General features: G+C 52.3%; 2 protein-coding genes across 2 annotated transcripts in view; both read left to right on the top strand.

Annotated features, from left to right (window-relative positions):
- Positions 1-8369, top strand: part of HEPACAM (hepatic and glial cell adhesion molecule) — a 36376-nt gene extending 28007 nt beyond the window's left edge. The window contains exon 7 of the mRNA XM_083163557.1: positions 7908-8369. Coding sequence (XP_083019683.1) covers positions 7908-8159 — 252 coding nt within the window. The 3' untranslated portion in view covers positions 8160-8369. The remainder of the gene's footprint in view (positions 1-7907) is intronic.
- A 2011-nt stretch (positions 8370-10380) lies between these two features.
- ROBO4 (roundabout guidance receptor 4) overlaps positions 10381-16539 on the top strand; it is a 191068-nt gene continuing 184909 nt past the window's right edge. The window contains exon 1 of the mRNA XM_083163559.1: positions 10381-10512. Coding sequence (XP_083019685.1) covers positions 10413-10512 — 100 coding nt within the window. The 5' untranslated portion in view covers positions 10381-10412. The remainder of the gene's footprint in view (positions 10513-16539) is intronic.

The following is a 16539-nucleotide window of genomic DNA, read 5'->3' on the forward strand; positions in this document are numbered from 1 at the left end:
TTATGAGGCACAGAATGACGGAGGGTCTGTGGTCGGCCGCTCTCCGGGTGGTTCTGGGTACTATCTGGGTGACGGCCACATGGAGGCACGTAGGAGTTCTAGTACTGCTGTAGCCGGGTATTTGTGCTGTTATGAGGTGCAGAATGATGGAGGGTCTGTGGGCGGCAGCTCTCCGGGTGGTTCTGGGTACTATCTGGGTGACGGCCACATGGAGACACGTAGGAGATCTAGTACTGCTGTAGCCGGGTATTTGTGCTGTTATGAGGTGCAGAATGACGGAGGATCTGTGGGCGGCAGCTCTCCGGGTGGTTCTGGGTACTATCTGGGTGATGGCCACATGGAGGCACGTAGGAGTTCTAGTACTGCCATAGCCGGGTATTTGTGCTGTTATGAGGCACAGAATGACGGAGGGTCTGTGGTCGGCCGCTCTCTGGGTGGTTCTGGGTACTATCTGGGTGATGGCCACATGGAGGCACGTAGGAGATCTAGTACTGCTGTAGCCAGGTATTTGTGCTGTTATGAGGTGCAGAATGACGGAGGGTCTGTGGTCGGCCGCTCTCTGGGTGGTTCTGGGTACTATCTGGGTGACGGCCACATGGAGGCATGTAGGAGATCTAGTAATGCTGTAGCCGGGTATTTGTGCTGTTATGAGGCACAGAATGACGGAGGGTCTGTGGTCGGCCGCTCTCCGGGTGGTTCTGGGTACTATCTGGGTGACGGCCACATGGAGGCACGTAGGAGTTCTAGTACTGCTGTAGCCGGGTATTTGTGCTGTTATGAGGTGCAGAATGATGGAGGGTCTGTGGGCGGCAGCTCTCCGGGTGGTTCTGGGTACTATCTGGGTGACGGCCAGTGGCCACATGGAGACACGTAGGAGATCTAGTACTGCTGTAGCCGGGTATTTGTGCTGTTATGAGGTGCAGCATGACGGAGGGTCTGTGGGCAGCCGCTCTCCGGGTACTTCTGGGTACTATCTGGGTGACGGCCACATGGAGGCACGTAGGAGTTCTAGTACTGCCATAGCCGGGTATTTGTGCTGTTATGAGGCGCAGCATGAGGGAGGGTCTGTGGACGGCCGCTCTCCGGGTGGTTCTAGGTACTATCTGGGTGACGGCCACATGGAGGCACGCAGGAGATCTAGTACTGCCATAGCCGGGTATTTGTGCTGTTATGAGGTGTAGCATGATGGAGGGTCTGTGGACGGCCGCTCTCCGGGTGGTTCTAGGTACTATCTGGGTGATGGCCACATGGAGGCACGTAGGAGATCTAGTACTGCTGTAGCCGGGTATTTGTGCTGTTATGAGGTGCAGCATGACGGAGGGTCTGTGGGCAGCCGCTCTCCGGGTGGCTCTGGGTACTATCTGGGTGACCGCCACATGGAGGCATGTAGGAGATCTAGTACTGCTGTAGCCGGGTACTTGTGCTGTTATGAGGTGCAGCATGACGGAGGGTCTGTGGGCAGCCGCTCTCCGGGTGGTTCTGGGTACTATCTGGGTGACGGCCACATGGAGGCACGTAGGAGATCTAGTACTGCTGTAGCCAGGTATTTGTGCTGTTATGAGGCGCAGCATGATGGAGGGTCTGTGGGCGGCCGCTCTCTGGGTACTTCTGGGTACTATCTGGGTGACGGCCACATGGAGGCACGTAGGAGTTCTAGTACTGCTGTAGCCGGGTATTTGTGCTGTTATGAGGTGCAGAATGACGGAGGGTCTGTGGGCGGCCGCTCTCCTGGTGCTTCTGGGTACTATATGGGTGACGGCCACATGGAGGCACGTAGGAGATCTAGTACTGCTGTAGCCGGGAATTTGTGCTGTTATGAGGCGCAGCATGACGGAGGGTCTGTGGGCAGCTGCTCTCTGTCTGTGACATGGGTACTATCTGGGTGACGGCCACATGGAGGCAGGTAGGAGTTCTAGTACTGCTGTAGCCGGTATTTGTGCTGTTATGAGGTGCAGAATGATGGAGGGTCTGTGGGCGGCAGCTCTCCGGGTGGTTCTGGGTACTATCTGGGTGACGGCCACATGGAGACACGTAGGAGATCTAGTAATGCTGTAGCCGGGTATTTGTGCTGTTATGAGGTGCAGAATGATGGAGGGTCTGTGGGCGGCAGCTCTCCGGGTGGTTCTGGGTACTATCTGGGTGACGGCCACATGGAGACACGTAGGAGATCTAGTACTGCTGTAGCCGGGTATTTGTGCTGTTATGAGGTGCAGAATGATGGAGGGTCTGTGGGCGGCCGCTCTCCGGGTGGTTCTGGGTACTATCTGGGTGATGGCCACATGGAGGCACGTAGGAGTTCTAGTACTGCTGTAGCCGGGTATTTGTGCTGTTATGAGGTACAGAATGACGGAGGGTCTGTGGGCGGCCGCTCTCCGGGTGGTTCTGGGTACTATCTGGGTGATGGCCACATGGAGGCACGTAGGAGATCTAGTACTGCTGTAGCCGGGTATTTGTGCTGTTATGAGGTACAGAATGACGGAGGGTCTGTGGGCGGCCGCTCTCCGGGTGGTTCTGGGTACTATCTGGGTGATGGCCACATGGAGGCACGTAGGAGTTCTAGTACTGCTGTAGCCGGGTATTTGTGCTGTTATGAGGTACAGAATGACGGAGGGTCTGTGGGCGGCCGCTCTCCGGGTGGTTCTGGGTACTATCTGGGTGATGGCCACATGGAGGCACGTAGGAGATCTAGTACTGCTGTAGCCGGGTATTTGTGCTGTTATGAGGCGCAGCATGACGGAGGGTCTGTGGACGGCCGCTCTCCGGGTGGTTCTAGGTACTATCTGGGTGACGGCCACATAGAGGCACGTAGGAGATCTAGTACTGCCATAGCCGGGTATTTGTGCTGTTATGAGGTGTAGCATGATGGAGGGTCTGTGGGCGGCCGCTCTCCGGGTGGTTCTAGGTACTATCTGGGTGACGGCCACATGGAGGCAAGTAGGAGATCTAGTACTGCTGTTGCCGGGTATTTGTGCTGTTATGAGGCGCAGCATGATGGAGGGTCTGTGGGCGGCCGCTCTCCGGGTGGTTCTGGGTACTATCTGGGTGACGGCCACATGGAGGCATGTAGGAGATCTAGTACTGCTGTAGCCGGGTATTTGTGCTGTTATGAGGTACAGAATGACGGAGGGTCTGTGGGCAGCTGCTCTCCGGGTGGTTCTGGGTAATATCTGGGTGACGGCCACATGGAGGCATGTAGGAGATCTAGTACTGCCATAGCCGGGTATTTGTGCTGTTATGAGGCGCAGCATGACGGAGGGTCTGTGGACGGCCGCTCTCCGGGTGGTTCTGGGTACTATCCGGGTGATGGCCACATGGAGGCACGTAGGAGATCTAGTACTGCTGTAGCCGGGTATTTGTGCTGTTATGAGGTGCAGAATGACGGAGGGTCTGTGGGCAGCTGCTCTCCGGGTGGTTCTGGGTACTATCTGGGTGATGGCCACATGAAGGCACGTAGGAGATCTAGTACTGCCATAGCCGGGTATTTGTGCTGTTATGAGGTGCAGAATGACGGAGGATCTGTGGGCGGCCGCTCTCCGGGTGCTTCTGGGTACTATCTGGGTGACAGCCACATGGAGGCACGTAGGAGATCTAGTACTGCTGTAGCCGGGTATTTGTGCTGTTATGAGGCGCAGCATGACGGAGGGTCTGTGGGCGGCCGCTCTCCGGGTACTTCTGGGTACTATCTGGGTGACGGCCACATGGAGGCACATAGGAGTTCTAGTACTGCCGTAGCCGGGTATTTGTGCTGTTATGAGGCGCAGCATCTTCTCTGCATGTATAAATTACCAGTTGCGATCTCCTGTGATACTGGAGCGCCCTGTGTGAGCCTTCGCACCTACAGAGGCCCTCCGATTCTGCCTCATGACTCGATGCTACCGATGTATATGCAATTGTATGCCATTGTACAGAAATGATAATCAGTATAATCACACATGCAAATGGAAAAAGATAGCAGCAGCAATCGCAGTAACAACCACAATCCGGGAGAGTATGAAGATGTCTGTACAATCACATGCAATGCTACAGTTCTCTGTTTTCAGCAATTTAACAAAAAACAGGGCCAATTCAGGTGTCCTTCAGGGTTTAATGATGCACCAGTGGTAATGATACGTGTGGGCGAATGTTCGTTATTCAGATTTGATCGCTTCTCTGCTAATATGCAACGTACTGTGATCAGACAGCCGCCAGCCAGAGTGAAATACCCGACCGGACCATGGGCAGGTGATAATGTGCATACACACTGAACTATAAAGGCTGCTGATATCGCTCAGTGACGTCACCGTGACCCGGTCGTTTAACTAGTGTTCCCGCTAGGCTGTTTTAGTGGGGCGCTGCGCTCTGCCCCATTTTTAAAGGGCAAAATGTGCCCTGCCCCTCTCGCAGCGCCCCACTAAATCAGCCTCATGGGGAAGCCCAGCGTCGCCGTAGTCGGCGATGCCCGGAGCTTCCCTGGCAGCATAGTGACTTTGGAGGGGCCGGGCCCGACCCCTTTGATGCCGGCCTGGGCACGACCCTCTTGTGAGGTCGGCGGCCCGGGACCGTCCCCAGCTGTGACGTCGACGGGCCCAGTCTGCCCCCTGCAGTGAACACTATTAACTACCGTATATACTTGAGTATAAGTCGACCCGAATATAAGCCGAGGCACATCATTTTACAACAAAAAACTGGGAAAACTTATTGACTCAAGTGGGACCCTCACTCGAGTATAAGCCGAGGGGGCTTGTTCAGCATAATAAATGTTCTGAAAAAGTAGGCTTATACTCGAGTATATATGGTATATGCCTAAACTGACCGGCACGTTCAGCTAACATCAATCATCGTTAACGATCTGCGGGAGCAGGCATCGTTAACGATATTGAGTGTTCACACTAGACGATATTGTGAAAGCCCCTTTCTGAGAGATATCTTTCACAATATCCTCTAATGTGTATAGGGCTTAACATTGTCAGTAACACGACCATTATGCATCTCTTGGACACTCAGGATAAAATGTAATAGATTGAGAGAATCAGAAAGTGAGAGATTTGATAAGAAATCTCAGGTTTTTTTTAAACCTGCAATTATTTACTCTGCAAAATCAATTTGATACTGCAGTGTAAATGATTGCTGCTTAAAAAACCTCAGAGATATCTTACCCAGGCCCCATTTATCATTGATCGCATTACAATGCGATCATTGTAAAATGCGATCCTATCACCTGAATTTATTACCTGCTAGGCGCAGGGACAGGGCTCCGAAAGGAGCCCGTCCCTGCGATGCCTGGAGCTGGGGGGTTTGCGCATGCGCGTTTACGTGCTGACCCCCCGCGACCCCACTGATATGTAGCCATAGGCTACAATGGGCTATTGCCATATCAGAGTGGCGATAGCCCAGGTGTGCGATGCCGGACTGCCCGATGTTGATACTTTGGGCAGCTTCGCATCCCCCATAGAAACCTATGGAGGATGTGGGCGGCGGCGCTGCAGGGGGGGATCGCAATAGAGATCGGAGATTCCTGCTGCGGTCCCCTGTGATACATTAGGGGGGCACTTAATATTTGCGGTTAACCCCCGAAAACTGGTGTTTTCGGGGATTTAACCGCAAATATTAGTTGATAAATGCGGCCCCAAATCTCTCACCCTATTACATTTCACCCCCATTATCTCCCTTGCCCCTTAATCACAATGTGCGCTATCTAGGCACATGCAGAGAGAAAAAAATCTCTCCATTGCTTCTGACATCGGCAGTAGGGTGGCCAATCCCGGGATCGGCGGGATCCCGGGATTTGGCACCCAAAACGCTGTGATTTCAATCCCGGGATTTCGGGAGTCTAATGCCGGGCAGCGTTTGAGCACACGCTCAGATGCTGCCCAGGTTCTCCCATACCCAGCAAAGCAGCACTGCACAGTGTGACCTCTCAGCATGACGAGATCAGAGGTCACACTGCGCAGGAAGACAGGCAGAGATCCAGCCAGGGACTGCAGTATGAAGCCGCCCGCCCACCTAGCCAGCCCTCCCACCAACTCCGCAGTATGAAGCCGCCCGCCCACCTAGCCAGCCCTCCCACCAACTCCGCAGTATGAAGCCGCCCGCCCACCTAGCCAGCCCTCCCACCAACTCCGCAGTATGAAGCCGCCCGTCCACCTACCCAGCCAGCAAGCAAATAACTCTAGCAGTATGAACCACCCACCCAGCAATCCGGCAGTATTAAGCTGCCCACCCGGCTCCCACCCAGCAACCCGGCCGCCCCTGGAAAATGTAAGTAAATGCATGACGGCCAGGGTGTTTTTTTATTAGGAAAGCCAATCCCGGGATTGAGCATTTTTTAATCCGGAATCCCAGGATTGAAAAAATGCCCCGGGATTGGCTTCCCTAATCGGCAGTGATTGCAGCTCACAATTAGGTGGATGGATGTAATACTATCGTTACCTCACTAGGTGTCACTGTTGTGCTGCTCTTCATTTCACACAATAATCATTGGAAACCACTTTAATGTCCTATTACTGAAGAAGTACATGAATATAACGCTGCATGGGGGACCCCTATTCACCTTGCCGTATATAGATAATGATATCAGTGGTGATGCAGAACAAGCGATATAGGGCCTTATTCAGGTACGGACCCCTTCATTCGCCAGGGGTCTGATGTTTTGCGTCTGCACATGCGCAGGGTCATTTCTGTGCTTGTGCCCAAGGCGAACAGACTGTTCGCTGCCTGCATGCACCCATCCTTAGCGAGCGGAGAGCGGTCCATTAGCATATGGGAATGCCCAGCGTTAATGAGCCGATGATGCGGGGAGCGGGCAGCTGACATCACTAGACCACAAGTCTCAGCATGTGGGGCATTAATGGGCCTGCTAGAACTTGTAGTCCCACTACAGAACCAATAGCCCAATAAATTACACACACACATAATAAAGTAAAGCTTTATGTCACACACCGTACATACATACATACATACATACACACCATACATACTTACATACATACACACATACATACACACCATACATACATACATACATACACACACACCATACATACACACACACACACCATACATACCTACACACCATACATACTTACATACATACACACACCATCCATACATACACACCATACATACATACATACACACACACACACACACACACACACACCATACATACCTACATACACACCATACATACATACACACCATACATACATACATACACACACACCATACATACTTACATACACACCATACATACACACACCATCCATCCATACATACACACCATACATACATACATACACACCATACATACACACACACCATACATACTTACATACATACACACCATACATACATACATACACACCATACATACTTACATACATACACACACCATACATACATACATACACACACACACACACACACACACACACACACCATACATACATACATACCATACATACACACACACCATACATACACACCATACATATATACACACCATACATACATACATACATACACACACACATACCATACATATATACACACCATACGTACCATACATACAAACATACATACATACACACCATACATACATATATACATACATACACACCATACATCCGTCCACTTCTCCTGTAGTATCCAAAGGGACCTGTGAAAAAACATCAAACTGCATAAGCAATGTTACCGAAATTCACAGCCTTGTGCATGTATACTGGTGCGTGCGCACATGCGCAGATCTGCAAAAATCGTGATCTGCTATTATTGCAGAATCTGCGGGGCTTGTTGAATTAGCCCCATAGCCCTGTCATGTACCAGCAGTGTACCCTGGCTGATGGGGGAGAGGAGTGGGGATACATGATGATTCTGAAATTGGACGTGGCACTGTGAACGTGATGCTTTGGTCTCTGTTCTGTTATTAGGAAGCCACTGAAGCAGAAGAAGACTCCCCTACAGAATCCAGGACCGCATCAGACGCTTCGGGGTCTCCTAATTATACCGGCACAGCCCCATCCAGCAGACCTATCATGCACAAGTACCAGCACTCCCCTGTAAGGTCACCACCTGCCAATAAAGAGCATGAATCGCCACCCGTGGCAGCGGGACCCCGAAGTACAGGCCGCTGTATCCGGCCAGCCGGTGTGCACATGATCCAGGAGCAGGAAGGAGAGTAAGGGCTGGGAACAAAGGACAGGAACTGTAAACATCGTCCAATCACTGTGCTCCGGCCACACGCTTACTAAACATTAGTGTAACCTCGCAACACTTCCTCCTAGGACCTGTCATATACTGTATATCACTGCCTTGTAACTATGGTGGTCAGTCTAGTTCTATAGAATAAAGTGACCTCTAGCAGTGGACCTCTCACTGCAGGAAACACTGAAGGTGACTTTGGGTAGAATGCTTGATTTTGGTTGTACCCCCCCCCCCCCCATGTAACGCACACGTGTGTATCAGGGCTGCCTACCTGATAGGGTCCCGGAAGTCGGGTCTCCCTCCTGGCCCTCTATAGAAGGGGGTAAGCTTCCTGGAATCCTGTCTGTCTCCCACGACCAAATGCCTATCGGCATTGTAGCCCCGCCCCCACGCTGTACAATGCCTGAAATACCAGCTTTGCACAGCAGCGGCGGAGCCACAAGGACACACCCAAAACATGACGATTCCATGTAGCTTCACCCTTTCCCATCTTTTCAGCAGCCCAGCCCCCCTGCCTCAAGGAACTGGCGGGCCAGAAAGTAGGCAACCCTGGTGTGTATAGGGAACATACCATGATGATCAGTCTGCATATATGTAGCATTAGGGCCTTATTCTAGTTCACTCTTTCTGAAAAAATCCTTCTTAGATGGACAAAACCATGTGCACTGCAGGTGGGGCAGATGTTACTTGTGCAGAGAGAATTAGATCTGGGTGGGCTTTTACTTCAAAGTGAGATCTATATTGCAGTGTAAAAATAAAGCAGTCAGTATTTACCCTGCACAGAAACAAAATAACTCACCCAAATCTAATTCTCTCTACACATTTTACATCTGCCCCCTGCAGCGCACATGGTTTTGTCCATCTAAGAGGGATTTTGTCAGAAAGAGTGAACTAGAATAAGGCCCTTAGTAGCAGGATGACATGTTATGGCATATTACACTTTTACAGGCCTAACCCTAACTGGATGTTTGTAGACCCTAAGGGCCCCTATTTACCAACCAATGGTGATAAATGTACGTAACACATGTAGCTTACACAGAGAAGAGCCCCCCCCCCATGTCTGGGGCCCCACAGCAGCTGCACCCCTTAAATCTCTGCAATGATACATGTGCAATTATGGGGGTTCTGTGGAAGAGGCGGTTGGCTATCACTGGTGACCATTCTGCCGCTGACCACCTGATAGTAATATGGTGTCCCCAGCCTGCATGCCATGCAATGAGTCCTTATAGGACTTTGCCTCCGTTAATGCCCCGTCCGTCACTATATCCCGGCATGGGCTTATATGCGTGCCATCACGGTACCAGGGATGTGTCGGCCCTTTCACACAAGTTGCTGTTACTTTGAATTGGCACCACTATATCCAAAACACAATATTAATGTAACAAAATATTGGGCATAATTCAGACTTGTTCACAAAGCACATAGCTTCTCAAATGGACAAAACCATGTGCACTGCAGGTGGGGCAGATGTAACATATGCAGAGAGTTACATTTGGGTGGGTTATTTTGTTTCTGTGGCTACTTTATTCTTACACTGCAGTTTAGATTTCAGTTTGAACACACCCCACCCAAATCTAACTCTCTGCGCAGGTTACATCTGCCCCACCTGCAGGGCAGCATGGTATGCCCACTGGAGAAAAATTTGGCTTTTTTTTTGATCAACTCTGAATCAAGCCTAATGTTTGATTAATGGGCCAAAAGGGGATAAAGTTGAGAGAGATACAGTGAAAGGAGATAAAGTATCATAAAATCCACTCCTAGCTGCCATGTTACATGCTGTCTTTGATAAATGTCAACATGAGCTGTTTGGTAGTTTATTTCTCTCCACTCTATCTCTCCCCAAGGTTTAGTACATCTTCCCGTAACAGCGAGAATGAGAACTATAAACAGGGAGAATTAATAATGATTCTTCCACGTAGACAGAAGGGAGAGCGGAGAGATAACTGAGAGGGTGACTGGGGGCAGAGCCAGGTAATCACTACACCCATCCCGCTTATATATAATATGTATGTAATGATACAACATTACTGAAACCGCGCTCACCTCAGTCTGGCTCAGGGTGTCCGCCATTACACAGTGGGCGGGGCCTTCCACAGGAGATCGGGTAGTACCCGGGGCCGACCGCCAATAGCCAACAGCTGGGGGCGGAGCGACTCCTCCCACAGAAGGCTGGGGGGGGGGGGGGGGCAGCCAGTAGAGAGCGGGAACCGCGCCTCCGAGCCGCTGAGGTTATGGTGGGCGGAGCAGCGACTACTGTGGTACCGGTCGGAGTCTGGAGCTGGCGCCGGGTGTCAGGGAACTGTCACAGCTGCAGGCGGTCTGGGGATCCGGGTGAGTGCGGGGCATGTAGGAGGCAGCCCCTGTATATCACCCTCTGGGTCAGAGTAATCCCTGTAATACTATAATACAGTACCAGATATAACTGGGTGATGATAACGTCCTGTCACCAGGAACTGGGGGTATCAATACCAGTGGTGCAAGTAGAAAAATATATATATATTTTTTTAAGCTGTACTGATATGTGCGCTCTGTGTGGTCACTTGAGGTGACTGGGTGTGGTCATACCCAGCAAGTGGAGTGGCTATATGACAAAATAGGTGTGGCTATATTATGCCACACCCTGTAATGCCCCTTACACATTATGCCACTTACACATTATGCCACATACTGTATTGATTGTTACATATTATAACACACTGGAATGCCAATTACACATTATACCATAAACTATAATGCCACAACCAGTGCCCCTATATATAATTCCCCCACTAGTGCCGCTTATGCATAATGCCCCCATTAGTCTCACCACTCCGGCCTGGGCTGGCCTCCGCTGCTGGCCATCCGTAAGGCATCAGTTAGCAGGGTGCAGGATGTGCAGCGGGCTCTGCGCTTGAACTCTCCGGCAGCCCTCATCCATCTGCAGCTCCGGCTTTTGAGCCAATCAGAGCTCAGATTGTATCACGGGTGCAGGCTGCACTATCAATTTTTTTCAAATACTTTTGCCATTGCTGTGTGAGAACCAGATGGGTTCCCTACATCGATGGCATAGAAGAACTGATTTTTTTTATTTTTTATTCAAGGTGCTGGGACACAGAGCATCGCTCCGCCCCTGACACCCAGAAGTCCCGCCCCTGAGTTCTGATTGGCCCACAGGCCAGTCAGTCATATATAATGGATGACCATCGATAGCTAAAACTATTGATGGTTATCCATCAAATAGTTTACTACTTTCGATGGCTGGGCGCAGAATGGCCATCCCTATGGCCATCCCTAGTTGTGTGTCCCGGAAGCCAGACTGACCCGAGTAAGCTGCAGTGTGATAAGTGCTACCCAGAGTAGGGTGCCATACAGCAGCAGGGGCAATGTGCCGATTCGCTGACAGGATGCGTCAATCGGCAGCCATTAATGGTCGGCAACAAGTCGGCGGATCAGGGGAAGTGACGCATGTTGACAATATCCTGATTCCGTGTTCCCCTTCAGGATCAGGGGATTGAGATTGTTAAACATGTTTAATATCGCCAAACACCCGACACGATCATCGGGGGATGATCAGCAAAACCAGGCCACGCAACCTATGGCAACCAGTAAGACTCGGTTATGTAACCATGGCAACCAATACATCCAAGTGCAGATTTGTAAAGGCCCCTGTACACTTATGCGATTTGGTCCGATTTCACCTGATTGGGCCGGTGAAATCGCCACAAATCGCATATGTTTGACATCTGAATTGACCCGATGCACGGTCTTGTGTATGCCGGAGTTTGGATCTGCTGCACATAAGATAAACTTATCTCCCAACTGCCCCCCCCCCCCCCCCCCCCCCCCACTGGACACTGCTGGCCCTGGCGTCCTGATTTTTGGGGGACGTTGGAAAGCGGGACAGTTGGGAGGTATGAGCTCACATGTTATGTATAATATGACTTGTATGGCATGGAGGATAGATGTATGTGGGCACATCTGTACCTCCTTGTGGCACACCATTAAGAACCTATATCTTCACATAAAAGACCCCTAGACAGACAGCGTCTGCTGGGCCCATTGAGGTCCATTGCATGTAAATCCACTGCTAGAAGTGGGGTATATAAATAAAACCAGGCGCTGAGGAGCGTGAAAACGTATTAGCGAGCCGTAGCCTTTAATCTCCTCCACAGTATTTTTCTAGAGGCCTCAGTGTCCTACGAGATGTATAGCAATTCCTATTAGCTCACTGCATTCCTGCGTCCCGGATAGATGTTTGGAAAGATATTGCTACGTGTGATGGAAACCAATCCGGGCCAAATAAAGGGGATTTAATGAAACAGAGTCAATCCTATTAGTTCCGGGCTGTGTAGCGTGGAAGACAGGACGGGGGCAGTGCAAGAATACTGCAGACACTTGAAGCATCGGCCTGCGCTGTGGACAGAAGGGAACTTTAACAAACTTTAATGAAGTCACTCAAGTATATTCCTTTCAATGCAGCAGCGCTGGAGGCTGCAGTCCACCTTCTCCTTCCATTGATGTGTTACAGATGTATATTTGCTAAGTGCTGCTGGGTAAGTGGTGGACTCGCTCTAGTTACAGTGTATAATTAGTCCGGAGTGTCATTAGGAAACATGGAAACACAACATTGAGTTGCCCTTGTTCTAATGCTAATGAATGCATTTGTTTCTGTCCTACAAAATACGAGGTAACAAGACCTGGGTAATGTTCTCTGTCCCGCCAGGGCCGGTAGGCCGCTGCTTCCCTCACCCCCATTACACTGGGCCTCATATCAGTCATACTGTCCCAGCATCAGGGGTAAGGTGGCAAGCTGTCCGGTTGGGTATCCGGTTAATAGATCTTCAGTTCCTAGATAGACTTTCCAATTGGCTCACACCAAAAATGTCACAAAGTAAACATTGACAAAAGACCGTCTTGCACAAGGTAGACATTGCCAAATGGTCGACATGCGTTTTCATGATTTTCTTTAATTTATTGGAATTATTCCTGCTTTCCGATCCACGCCGACTCAGATTGGGAACGGTACAGTTTGCCGAGCGCAGCAGTTACAAAGGGAGGCACCTTGCCTGAAGCACAGTATAGTGAGTGAAGTGAGCCACGTGAGTGTACGAGCTGTACTCATTGGTGGTCCAGGTGCTCAGGGGGTGGAAATTGACAACAAAGACTGTGTGAGGGGAGGTCAGGGTTAGGCAGTGTGAGGGGAGGTTAGGCTGTGTGAGGGGAGGTCAGGGTTAGGCTGTGTGAGGGGAGGTTAGGGTTAGGCAGTGTGAGGGGAGGTTAGGCTGTGTGAGGGGAGGTCAGGGTTAGGCTGTGTGAGGGGGAGGTTAGGGTTAGGCTGTGTGAGGGGAGGTTAGGGTTAGGCAGTGTGAGGGGAGGTTAGGGTTAGGCTGTGTGAGGGGAGGTCAGGGTTAGGCAGTGTGAGGGGAGGTCAGGGTTAGGCTGTGTGAGGGGAGGTTAGGGTTAGGCTGTGTGAGGGGAGGTCAGGGTTAGGCAGTGTGAGGGGAGGTCAGGGTTAGGCTGTGTGAGGGGAGGTTAGGGTTAGGCAGTGTGAGGGGAGGTTAGGGTTAGGCTGTGTGAGGGGAGGTTAGGGTTAGGCAGTGTGAGGGGAGGTCAGGGTTAGGCTGTGTGAGGGGAGGTTAGGGTTAGGCTGTGTGAGGGGAGGTCAGGGTTAGGCTGTGTGAGGGGAGGTCAGGGTTAGGCTGTGTGAGGGGAGGTTAGGGTTAGGCTGTGTGAGGGGGGTTAGGGTTCGGCTGTGTGAGGGGGGTTAGGGTTAGGCTGTGTGAGGGGGGTTAGGGTTAGGCTGTGTGAGGGGGGTTAGGGTTAGGCTGTGTGAGGGGGGGGGTTAGACTGTGTGAGGGGAGGTCAGGGTTAGGCTGTGTGAGGGGGAGGTCAGGGTTAGGCTGTGTGAGGGGAGGTTAGGGTTAGGCTGCGGGAGGGGAGGTTAGGGTTAGGCTGTGTGAGGGGAGTTAGGGTTAGGCTGTGGGAGGGGAGGTCAGGGTTAGGCTGTGTGAGGGGGAGGTTAGGGTTAGGCTGTGTGAGGGGAGGTTAGGGTTAGGCTGTGTGAGGGGAGGTCAGGGTTAGGCTGTGTGAGGGGGAGGTTAGGGTTAGGCTGTGTGAGGGGAGGTCAGGGTTAGGCTGTGTGAGGGGGAGGTTAGGGTTAGGCTGTGTGAGGGGAGGTCAGGGTTAGGCTGTGTTAGGGGAGGTCAGGGTTAGGCTGTGTGAGGGGCAGGTTAGGCTGTGTGAGGGGAGGTTAGGGTTAGGCTGTGTGAGGGGGAGGTTAGGGTTAGGCTGTGTGAGGGGAGGTTAGGGTTAGGCTGTGTGAGGGGAGGTCAGGGTTAGGCTGTGTGAGGGCGAGGTTAGGGTTAGGCTGTGTGAGGGGAGATTAGGGTTACGCTGTGTGAGGGGGAGGTTAGGGTTAGGCTGCAGGAGGAGAGGTCAGGGTTAGGCTGTGTGAGGGGAGTTAGGGTTAGGCTGTGTGAGGGGAGTTAGGGTTAGGCTGTGTAAAGGGGGTGGTTAGGGTTAGGCTGTGTGAGGGGAGGTTAGGGTTAGGCTGTGTGAGGGGAGGTTAGGGTTAGGCTGTGTGAGGGGGAGGTTAGGGTTAGGCTGTGTGTGGAGGAGGTTAGGGTTAGGCTGTGTGAGGGGAGGTTAGGGTTAGGCTGTGTGAGGGGGAGGTTAGGGTTAGGCTGTGTGAGGGGAGGTTAGGGTTAGGCTGTGTGAGGGGGAGGTTAGGGTTAGGCTGTGTGAGGGGAGGTTAGGGTTAGGCAGTGTGAGGGGAGGTTAGGGTTAGGCTGTGTGAGGGGAGGTCAGGGTTAGGCAGTGTGAGGGGAGGTCAGGGTTAGGCTGTGTGAGGGGAGGTTAGGGTTAGGCTGTGTGAGGGGAGGTCAGGGTTAGGCAGTGTGAGGGGAGGTCAGGGTTAGGCTGTGTGAGGGGAGGTTAGGGTTAGGCAGTGTGAGGGGAGGTTAGGGTTAGGCTGTGTGAGGGGAGGTTAGGGTTAGGCAGTGTGAGGGGAGGTCAGGGTTAGGCTGTGTGAGGGGAGGTTAGGGTTAGGCTGTGTGAGGGGAGGTCAGGGTTAGGCTGTGTGAGGGGAGGTCAGGGTTAGGCTGTGTGAGGGGAGGTTAGGGTTAGGCTGTGTGAGGGGGGTTAGGGTTCGGCTGTGTGAGGGGGGTTAGGGTTAGGCTGTGTGAGGGGGGTTAGGGTTAGGCTGTGTGAGGGGGGTTAGGGTTAGGCTGTGTGAGGGGGGGGGGTTAGACTGTGTGAGGGGAGGTCAGGGTTAGGCTGTGTGAGGGGGAGGTCAGGGTTAGGCTGTGTGAGGGGAGGTTAGGGTTAGGCTGCGGGAGGGGAGGTTAGGGTTAGGCTGTGTGAGGGGAGTTAGGGTTAGGCTGTGGGAGGGGAGGTCAGGGTTAGGCTGTGTGAGGGGGAGGTTAGGGTTAGGCTGTGTGAGGGGAGGTTAGGGTTAGGCTGTGTGAGGGGAGGTCAGGGTTAGGCTGTGTGAGGGGGAGGTTAGGGTTAGGCTGTGTGAGGGGAGGTCAGGGTTAGGCTGTGTGAGGGGGAGGTTAGGGTTAGGCTGTGTGAGGGGAGGTCAGGGTTAGGCTGTGTTAGGGGAGGTCAGGGTTAGGCTGTGTGAGGGGCAGGTTAGGGTTAGGCTGTGTGAGGGGAGGTTAGGGTTAGGCTGTGTGAGGGGGAGGTTAGGGTTAGGCTGTGTGAGGGGAGGTTAGGGTTAGGCTGTGTGAGGGGAGGTCAGGGTTAGGCTGTGTGAGGGCGAGGTTAGGGTTAGGCTGTGTGAGGGGAGATTAGGGTTACGCTGTGTGAGGGGGAGGTTAGGGTTAGGCTGCAGGAGGAGAGGTCAGGGTTAGGCTGTGTGAGGGGAGTTAGGGTTAGGCTGTGTGAGGGGAGTTAGGGTTAGGCTGTGTAAAGGGGGTGGTTAGGGTTAGGCTGTGTGAGGGGAGGTTAGGGTTAGGCTGTGTGAGGGGAGGTTAGGGTTAGGCTGTGTGAGGGGGAGGTTAGGGTTAGGCTGTGTGTGGAGGAGGTTAGGGTTAGGCTGTGTGAGGGGAGGTTAGGGTTAGGCTGTGTGAGGGGGAGGTTAGGGTTAGGCTGTGTGAGGGGAGGTTAGGGTTAGGCTGTGTGAGGGGAGGTTAGGGTTAGGCTGTGTGAGGGGAGGTTAGGGTTAGGCTGTGTGAGGGGAGGTTAGGCTGTGTGAGGTGAAGTCAGGGTTAGGCTGTGTGAGGGGGGTTAGGGTTAGGCTGTGTGAGGGGGGGGGGGGTTAGGGTTAGGCTGTGTGAGGGGGAGGTTAGGGTTAGGCTGTGTGAGGGGGAGGTTAGGGTTAGGCTGTGTGAGGGGGTCAGGGTTAGGCTGTGTGAAGGGGAGGTCAGGGTTAGGCTG

Source organism: Crinia signifera, chromosome 19 (assembly GCF_055691185.1).
Source record: "Crinia signifera chromosome 19, ASM5569118v1, whole genome shotgun sequence".
NCBI lineage: Eukaryota > Metazoa > Chordata > Amphibia > Anura > Myobatrachidae > Crinia > Crinia signifera.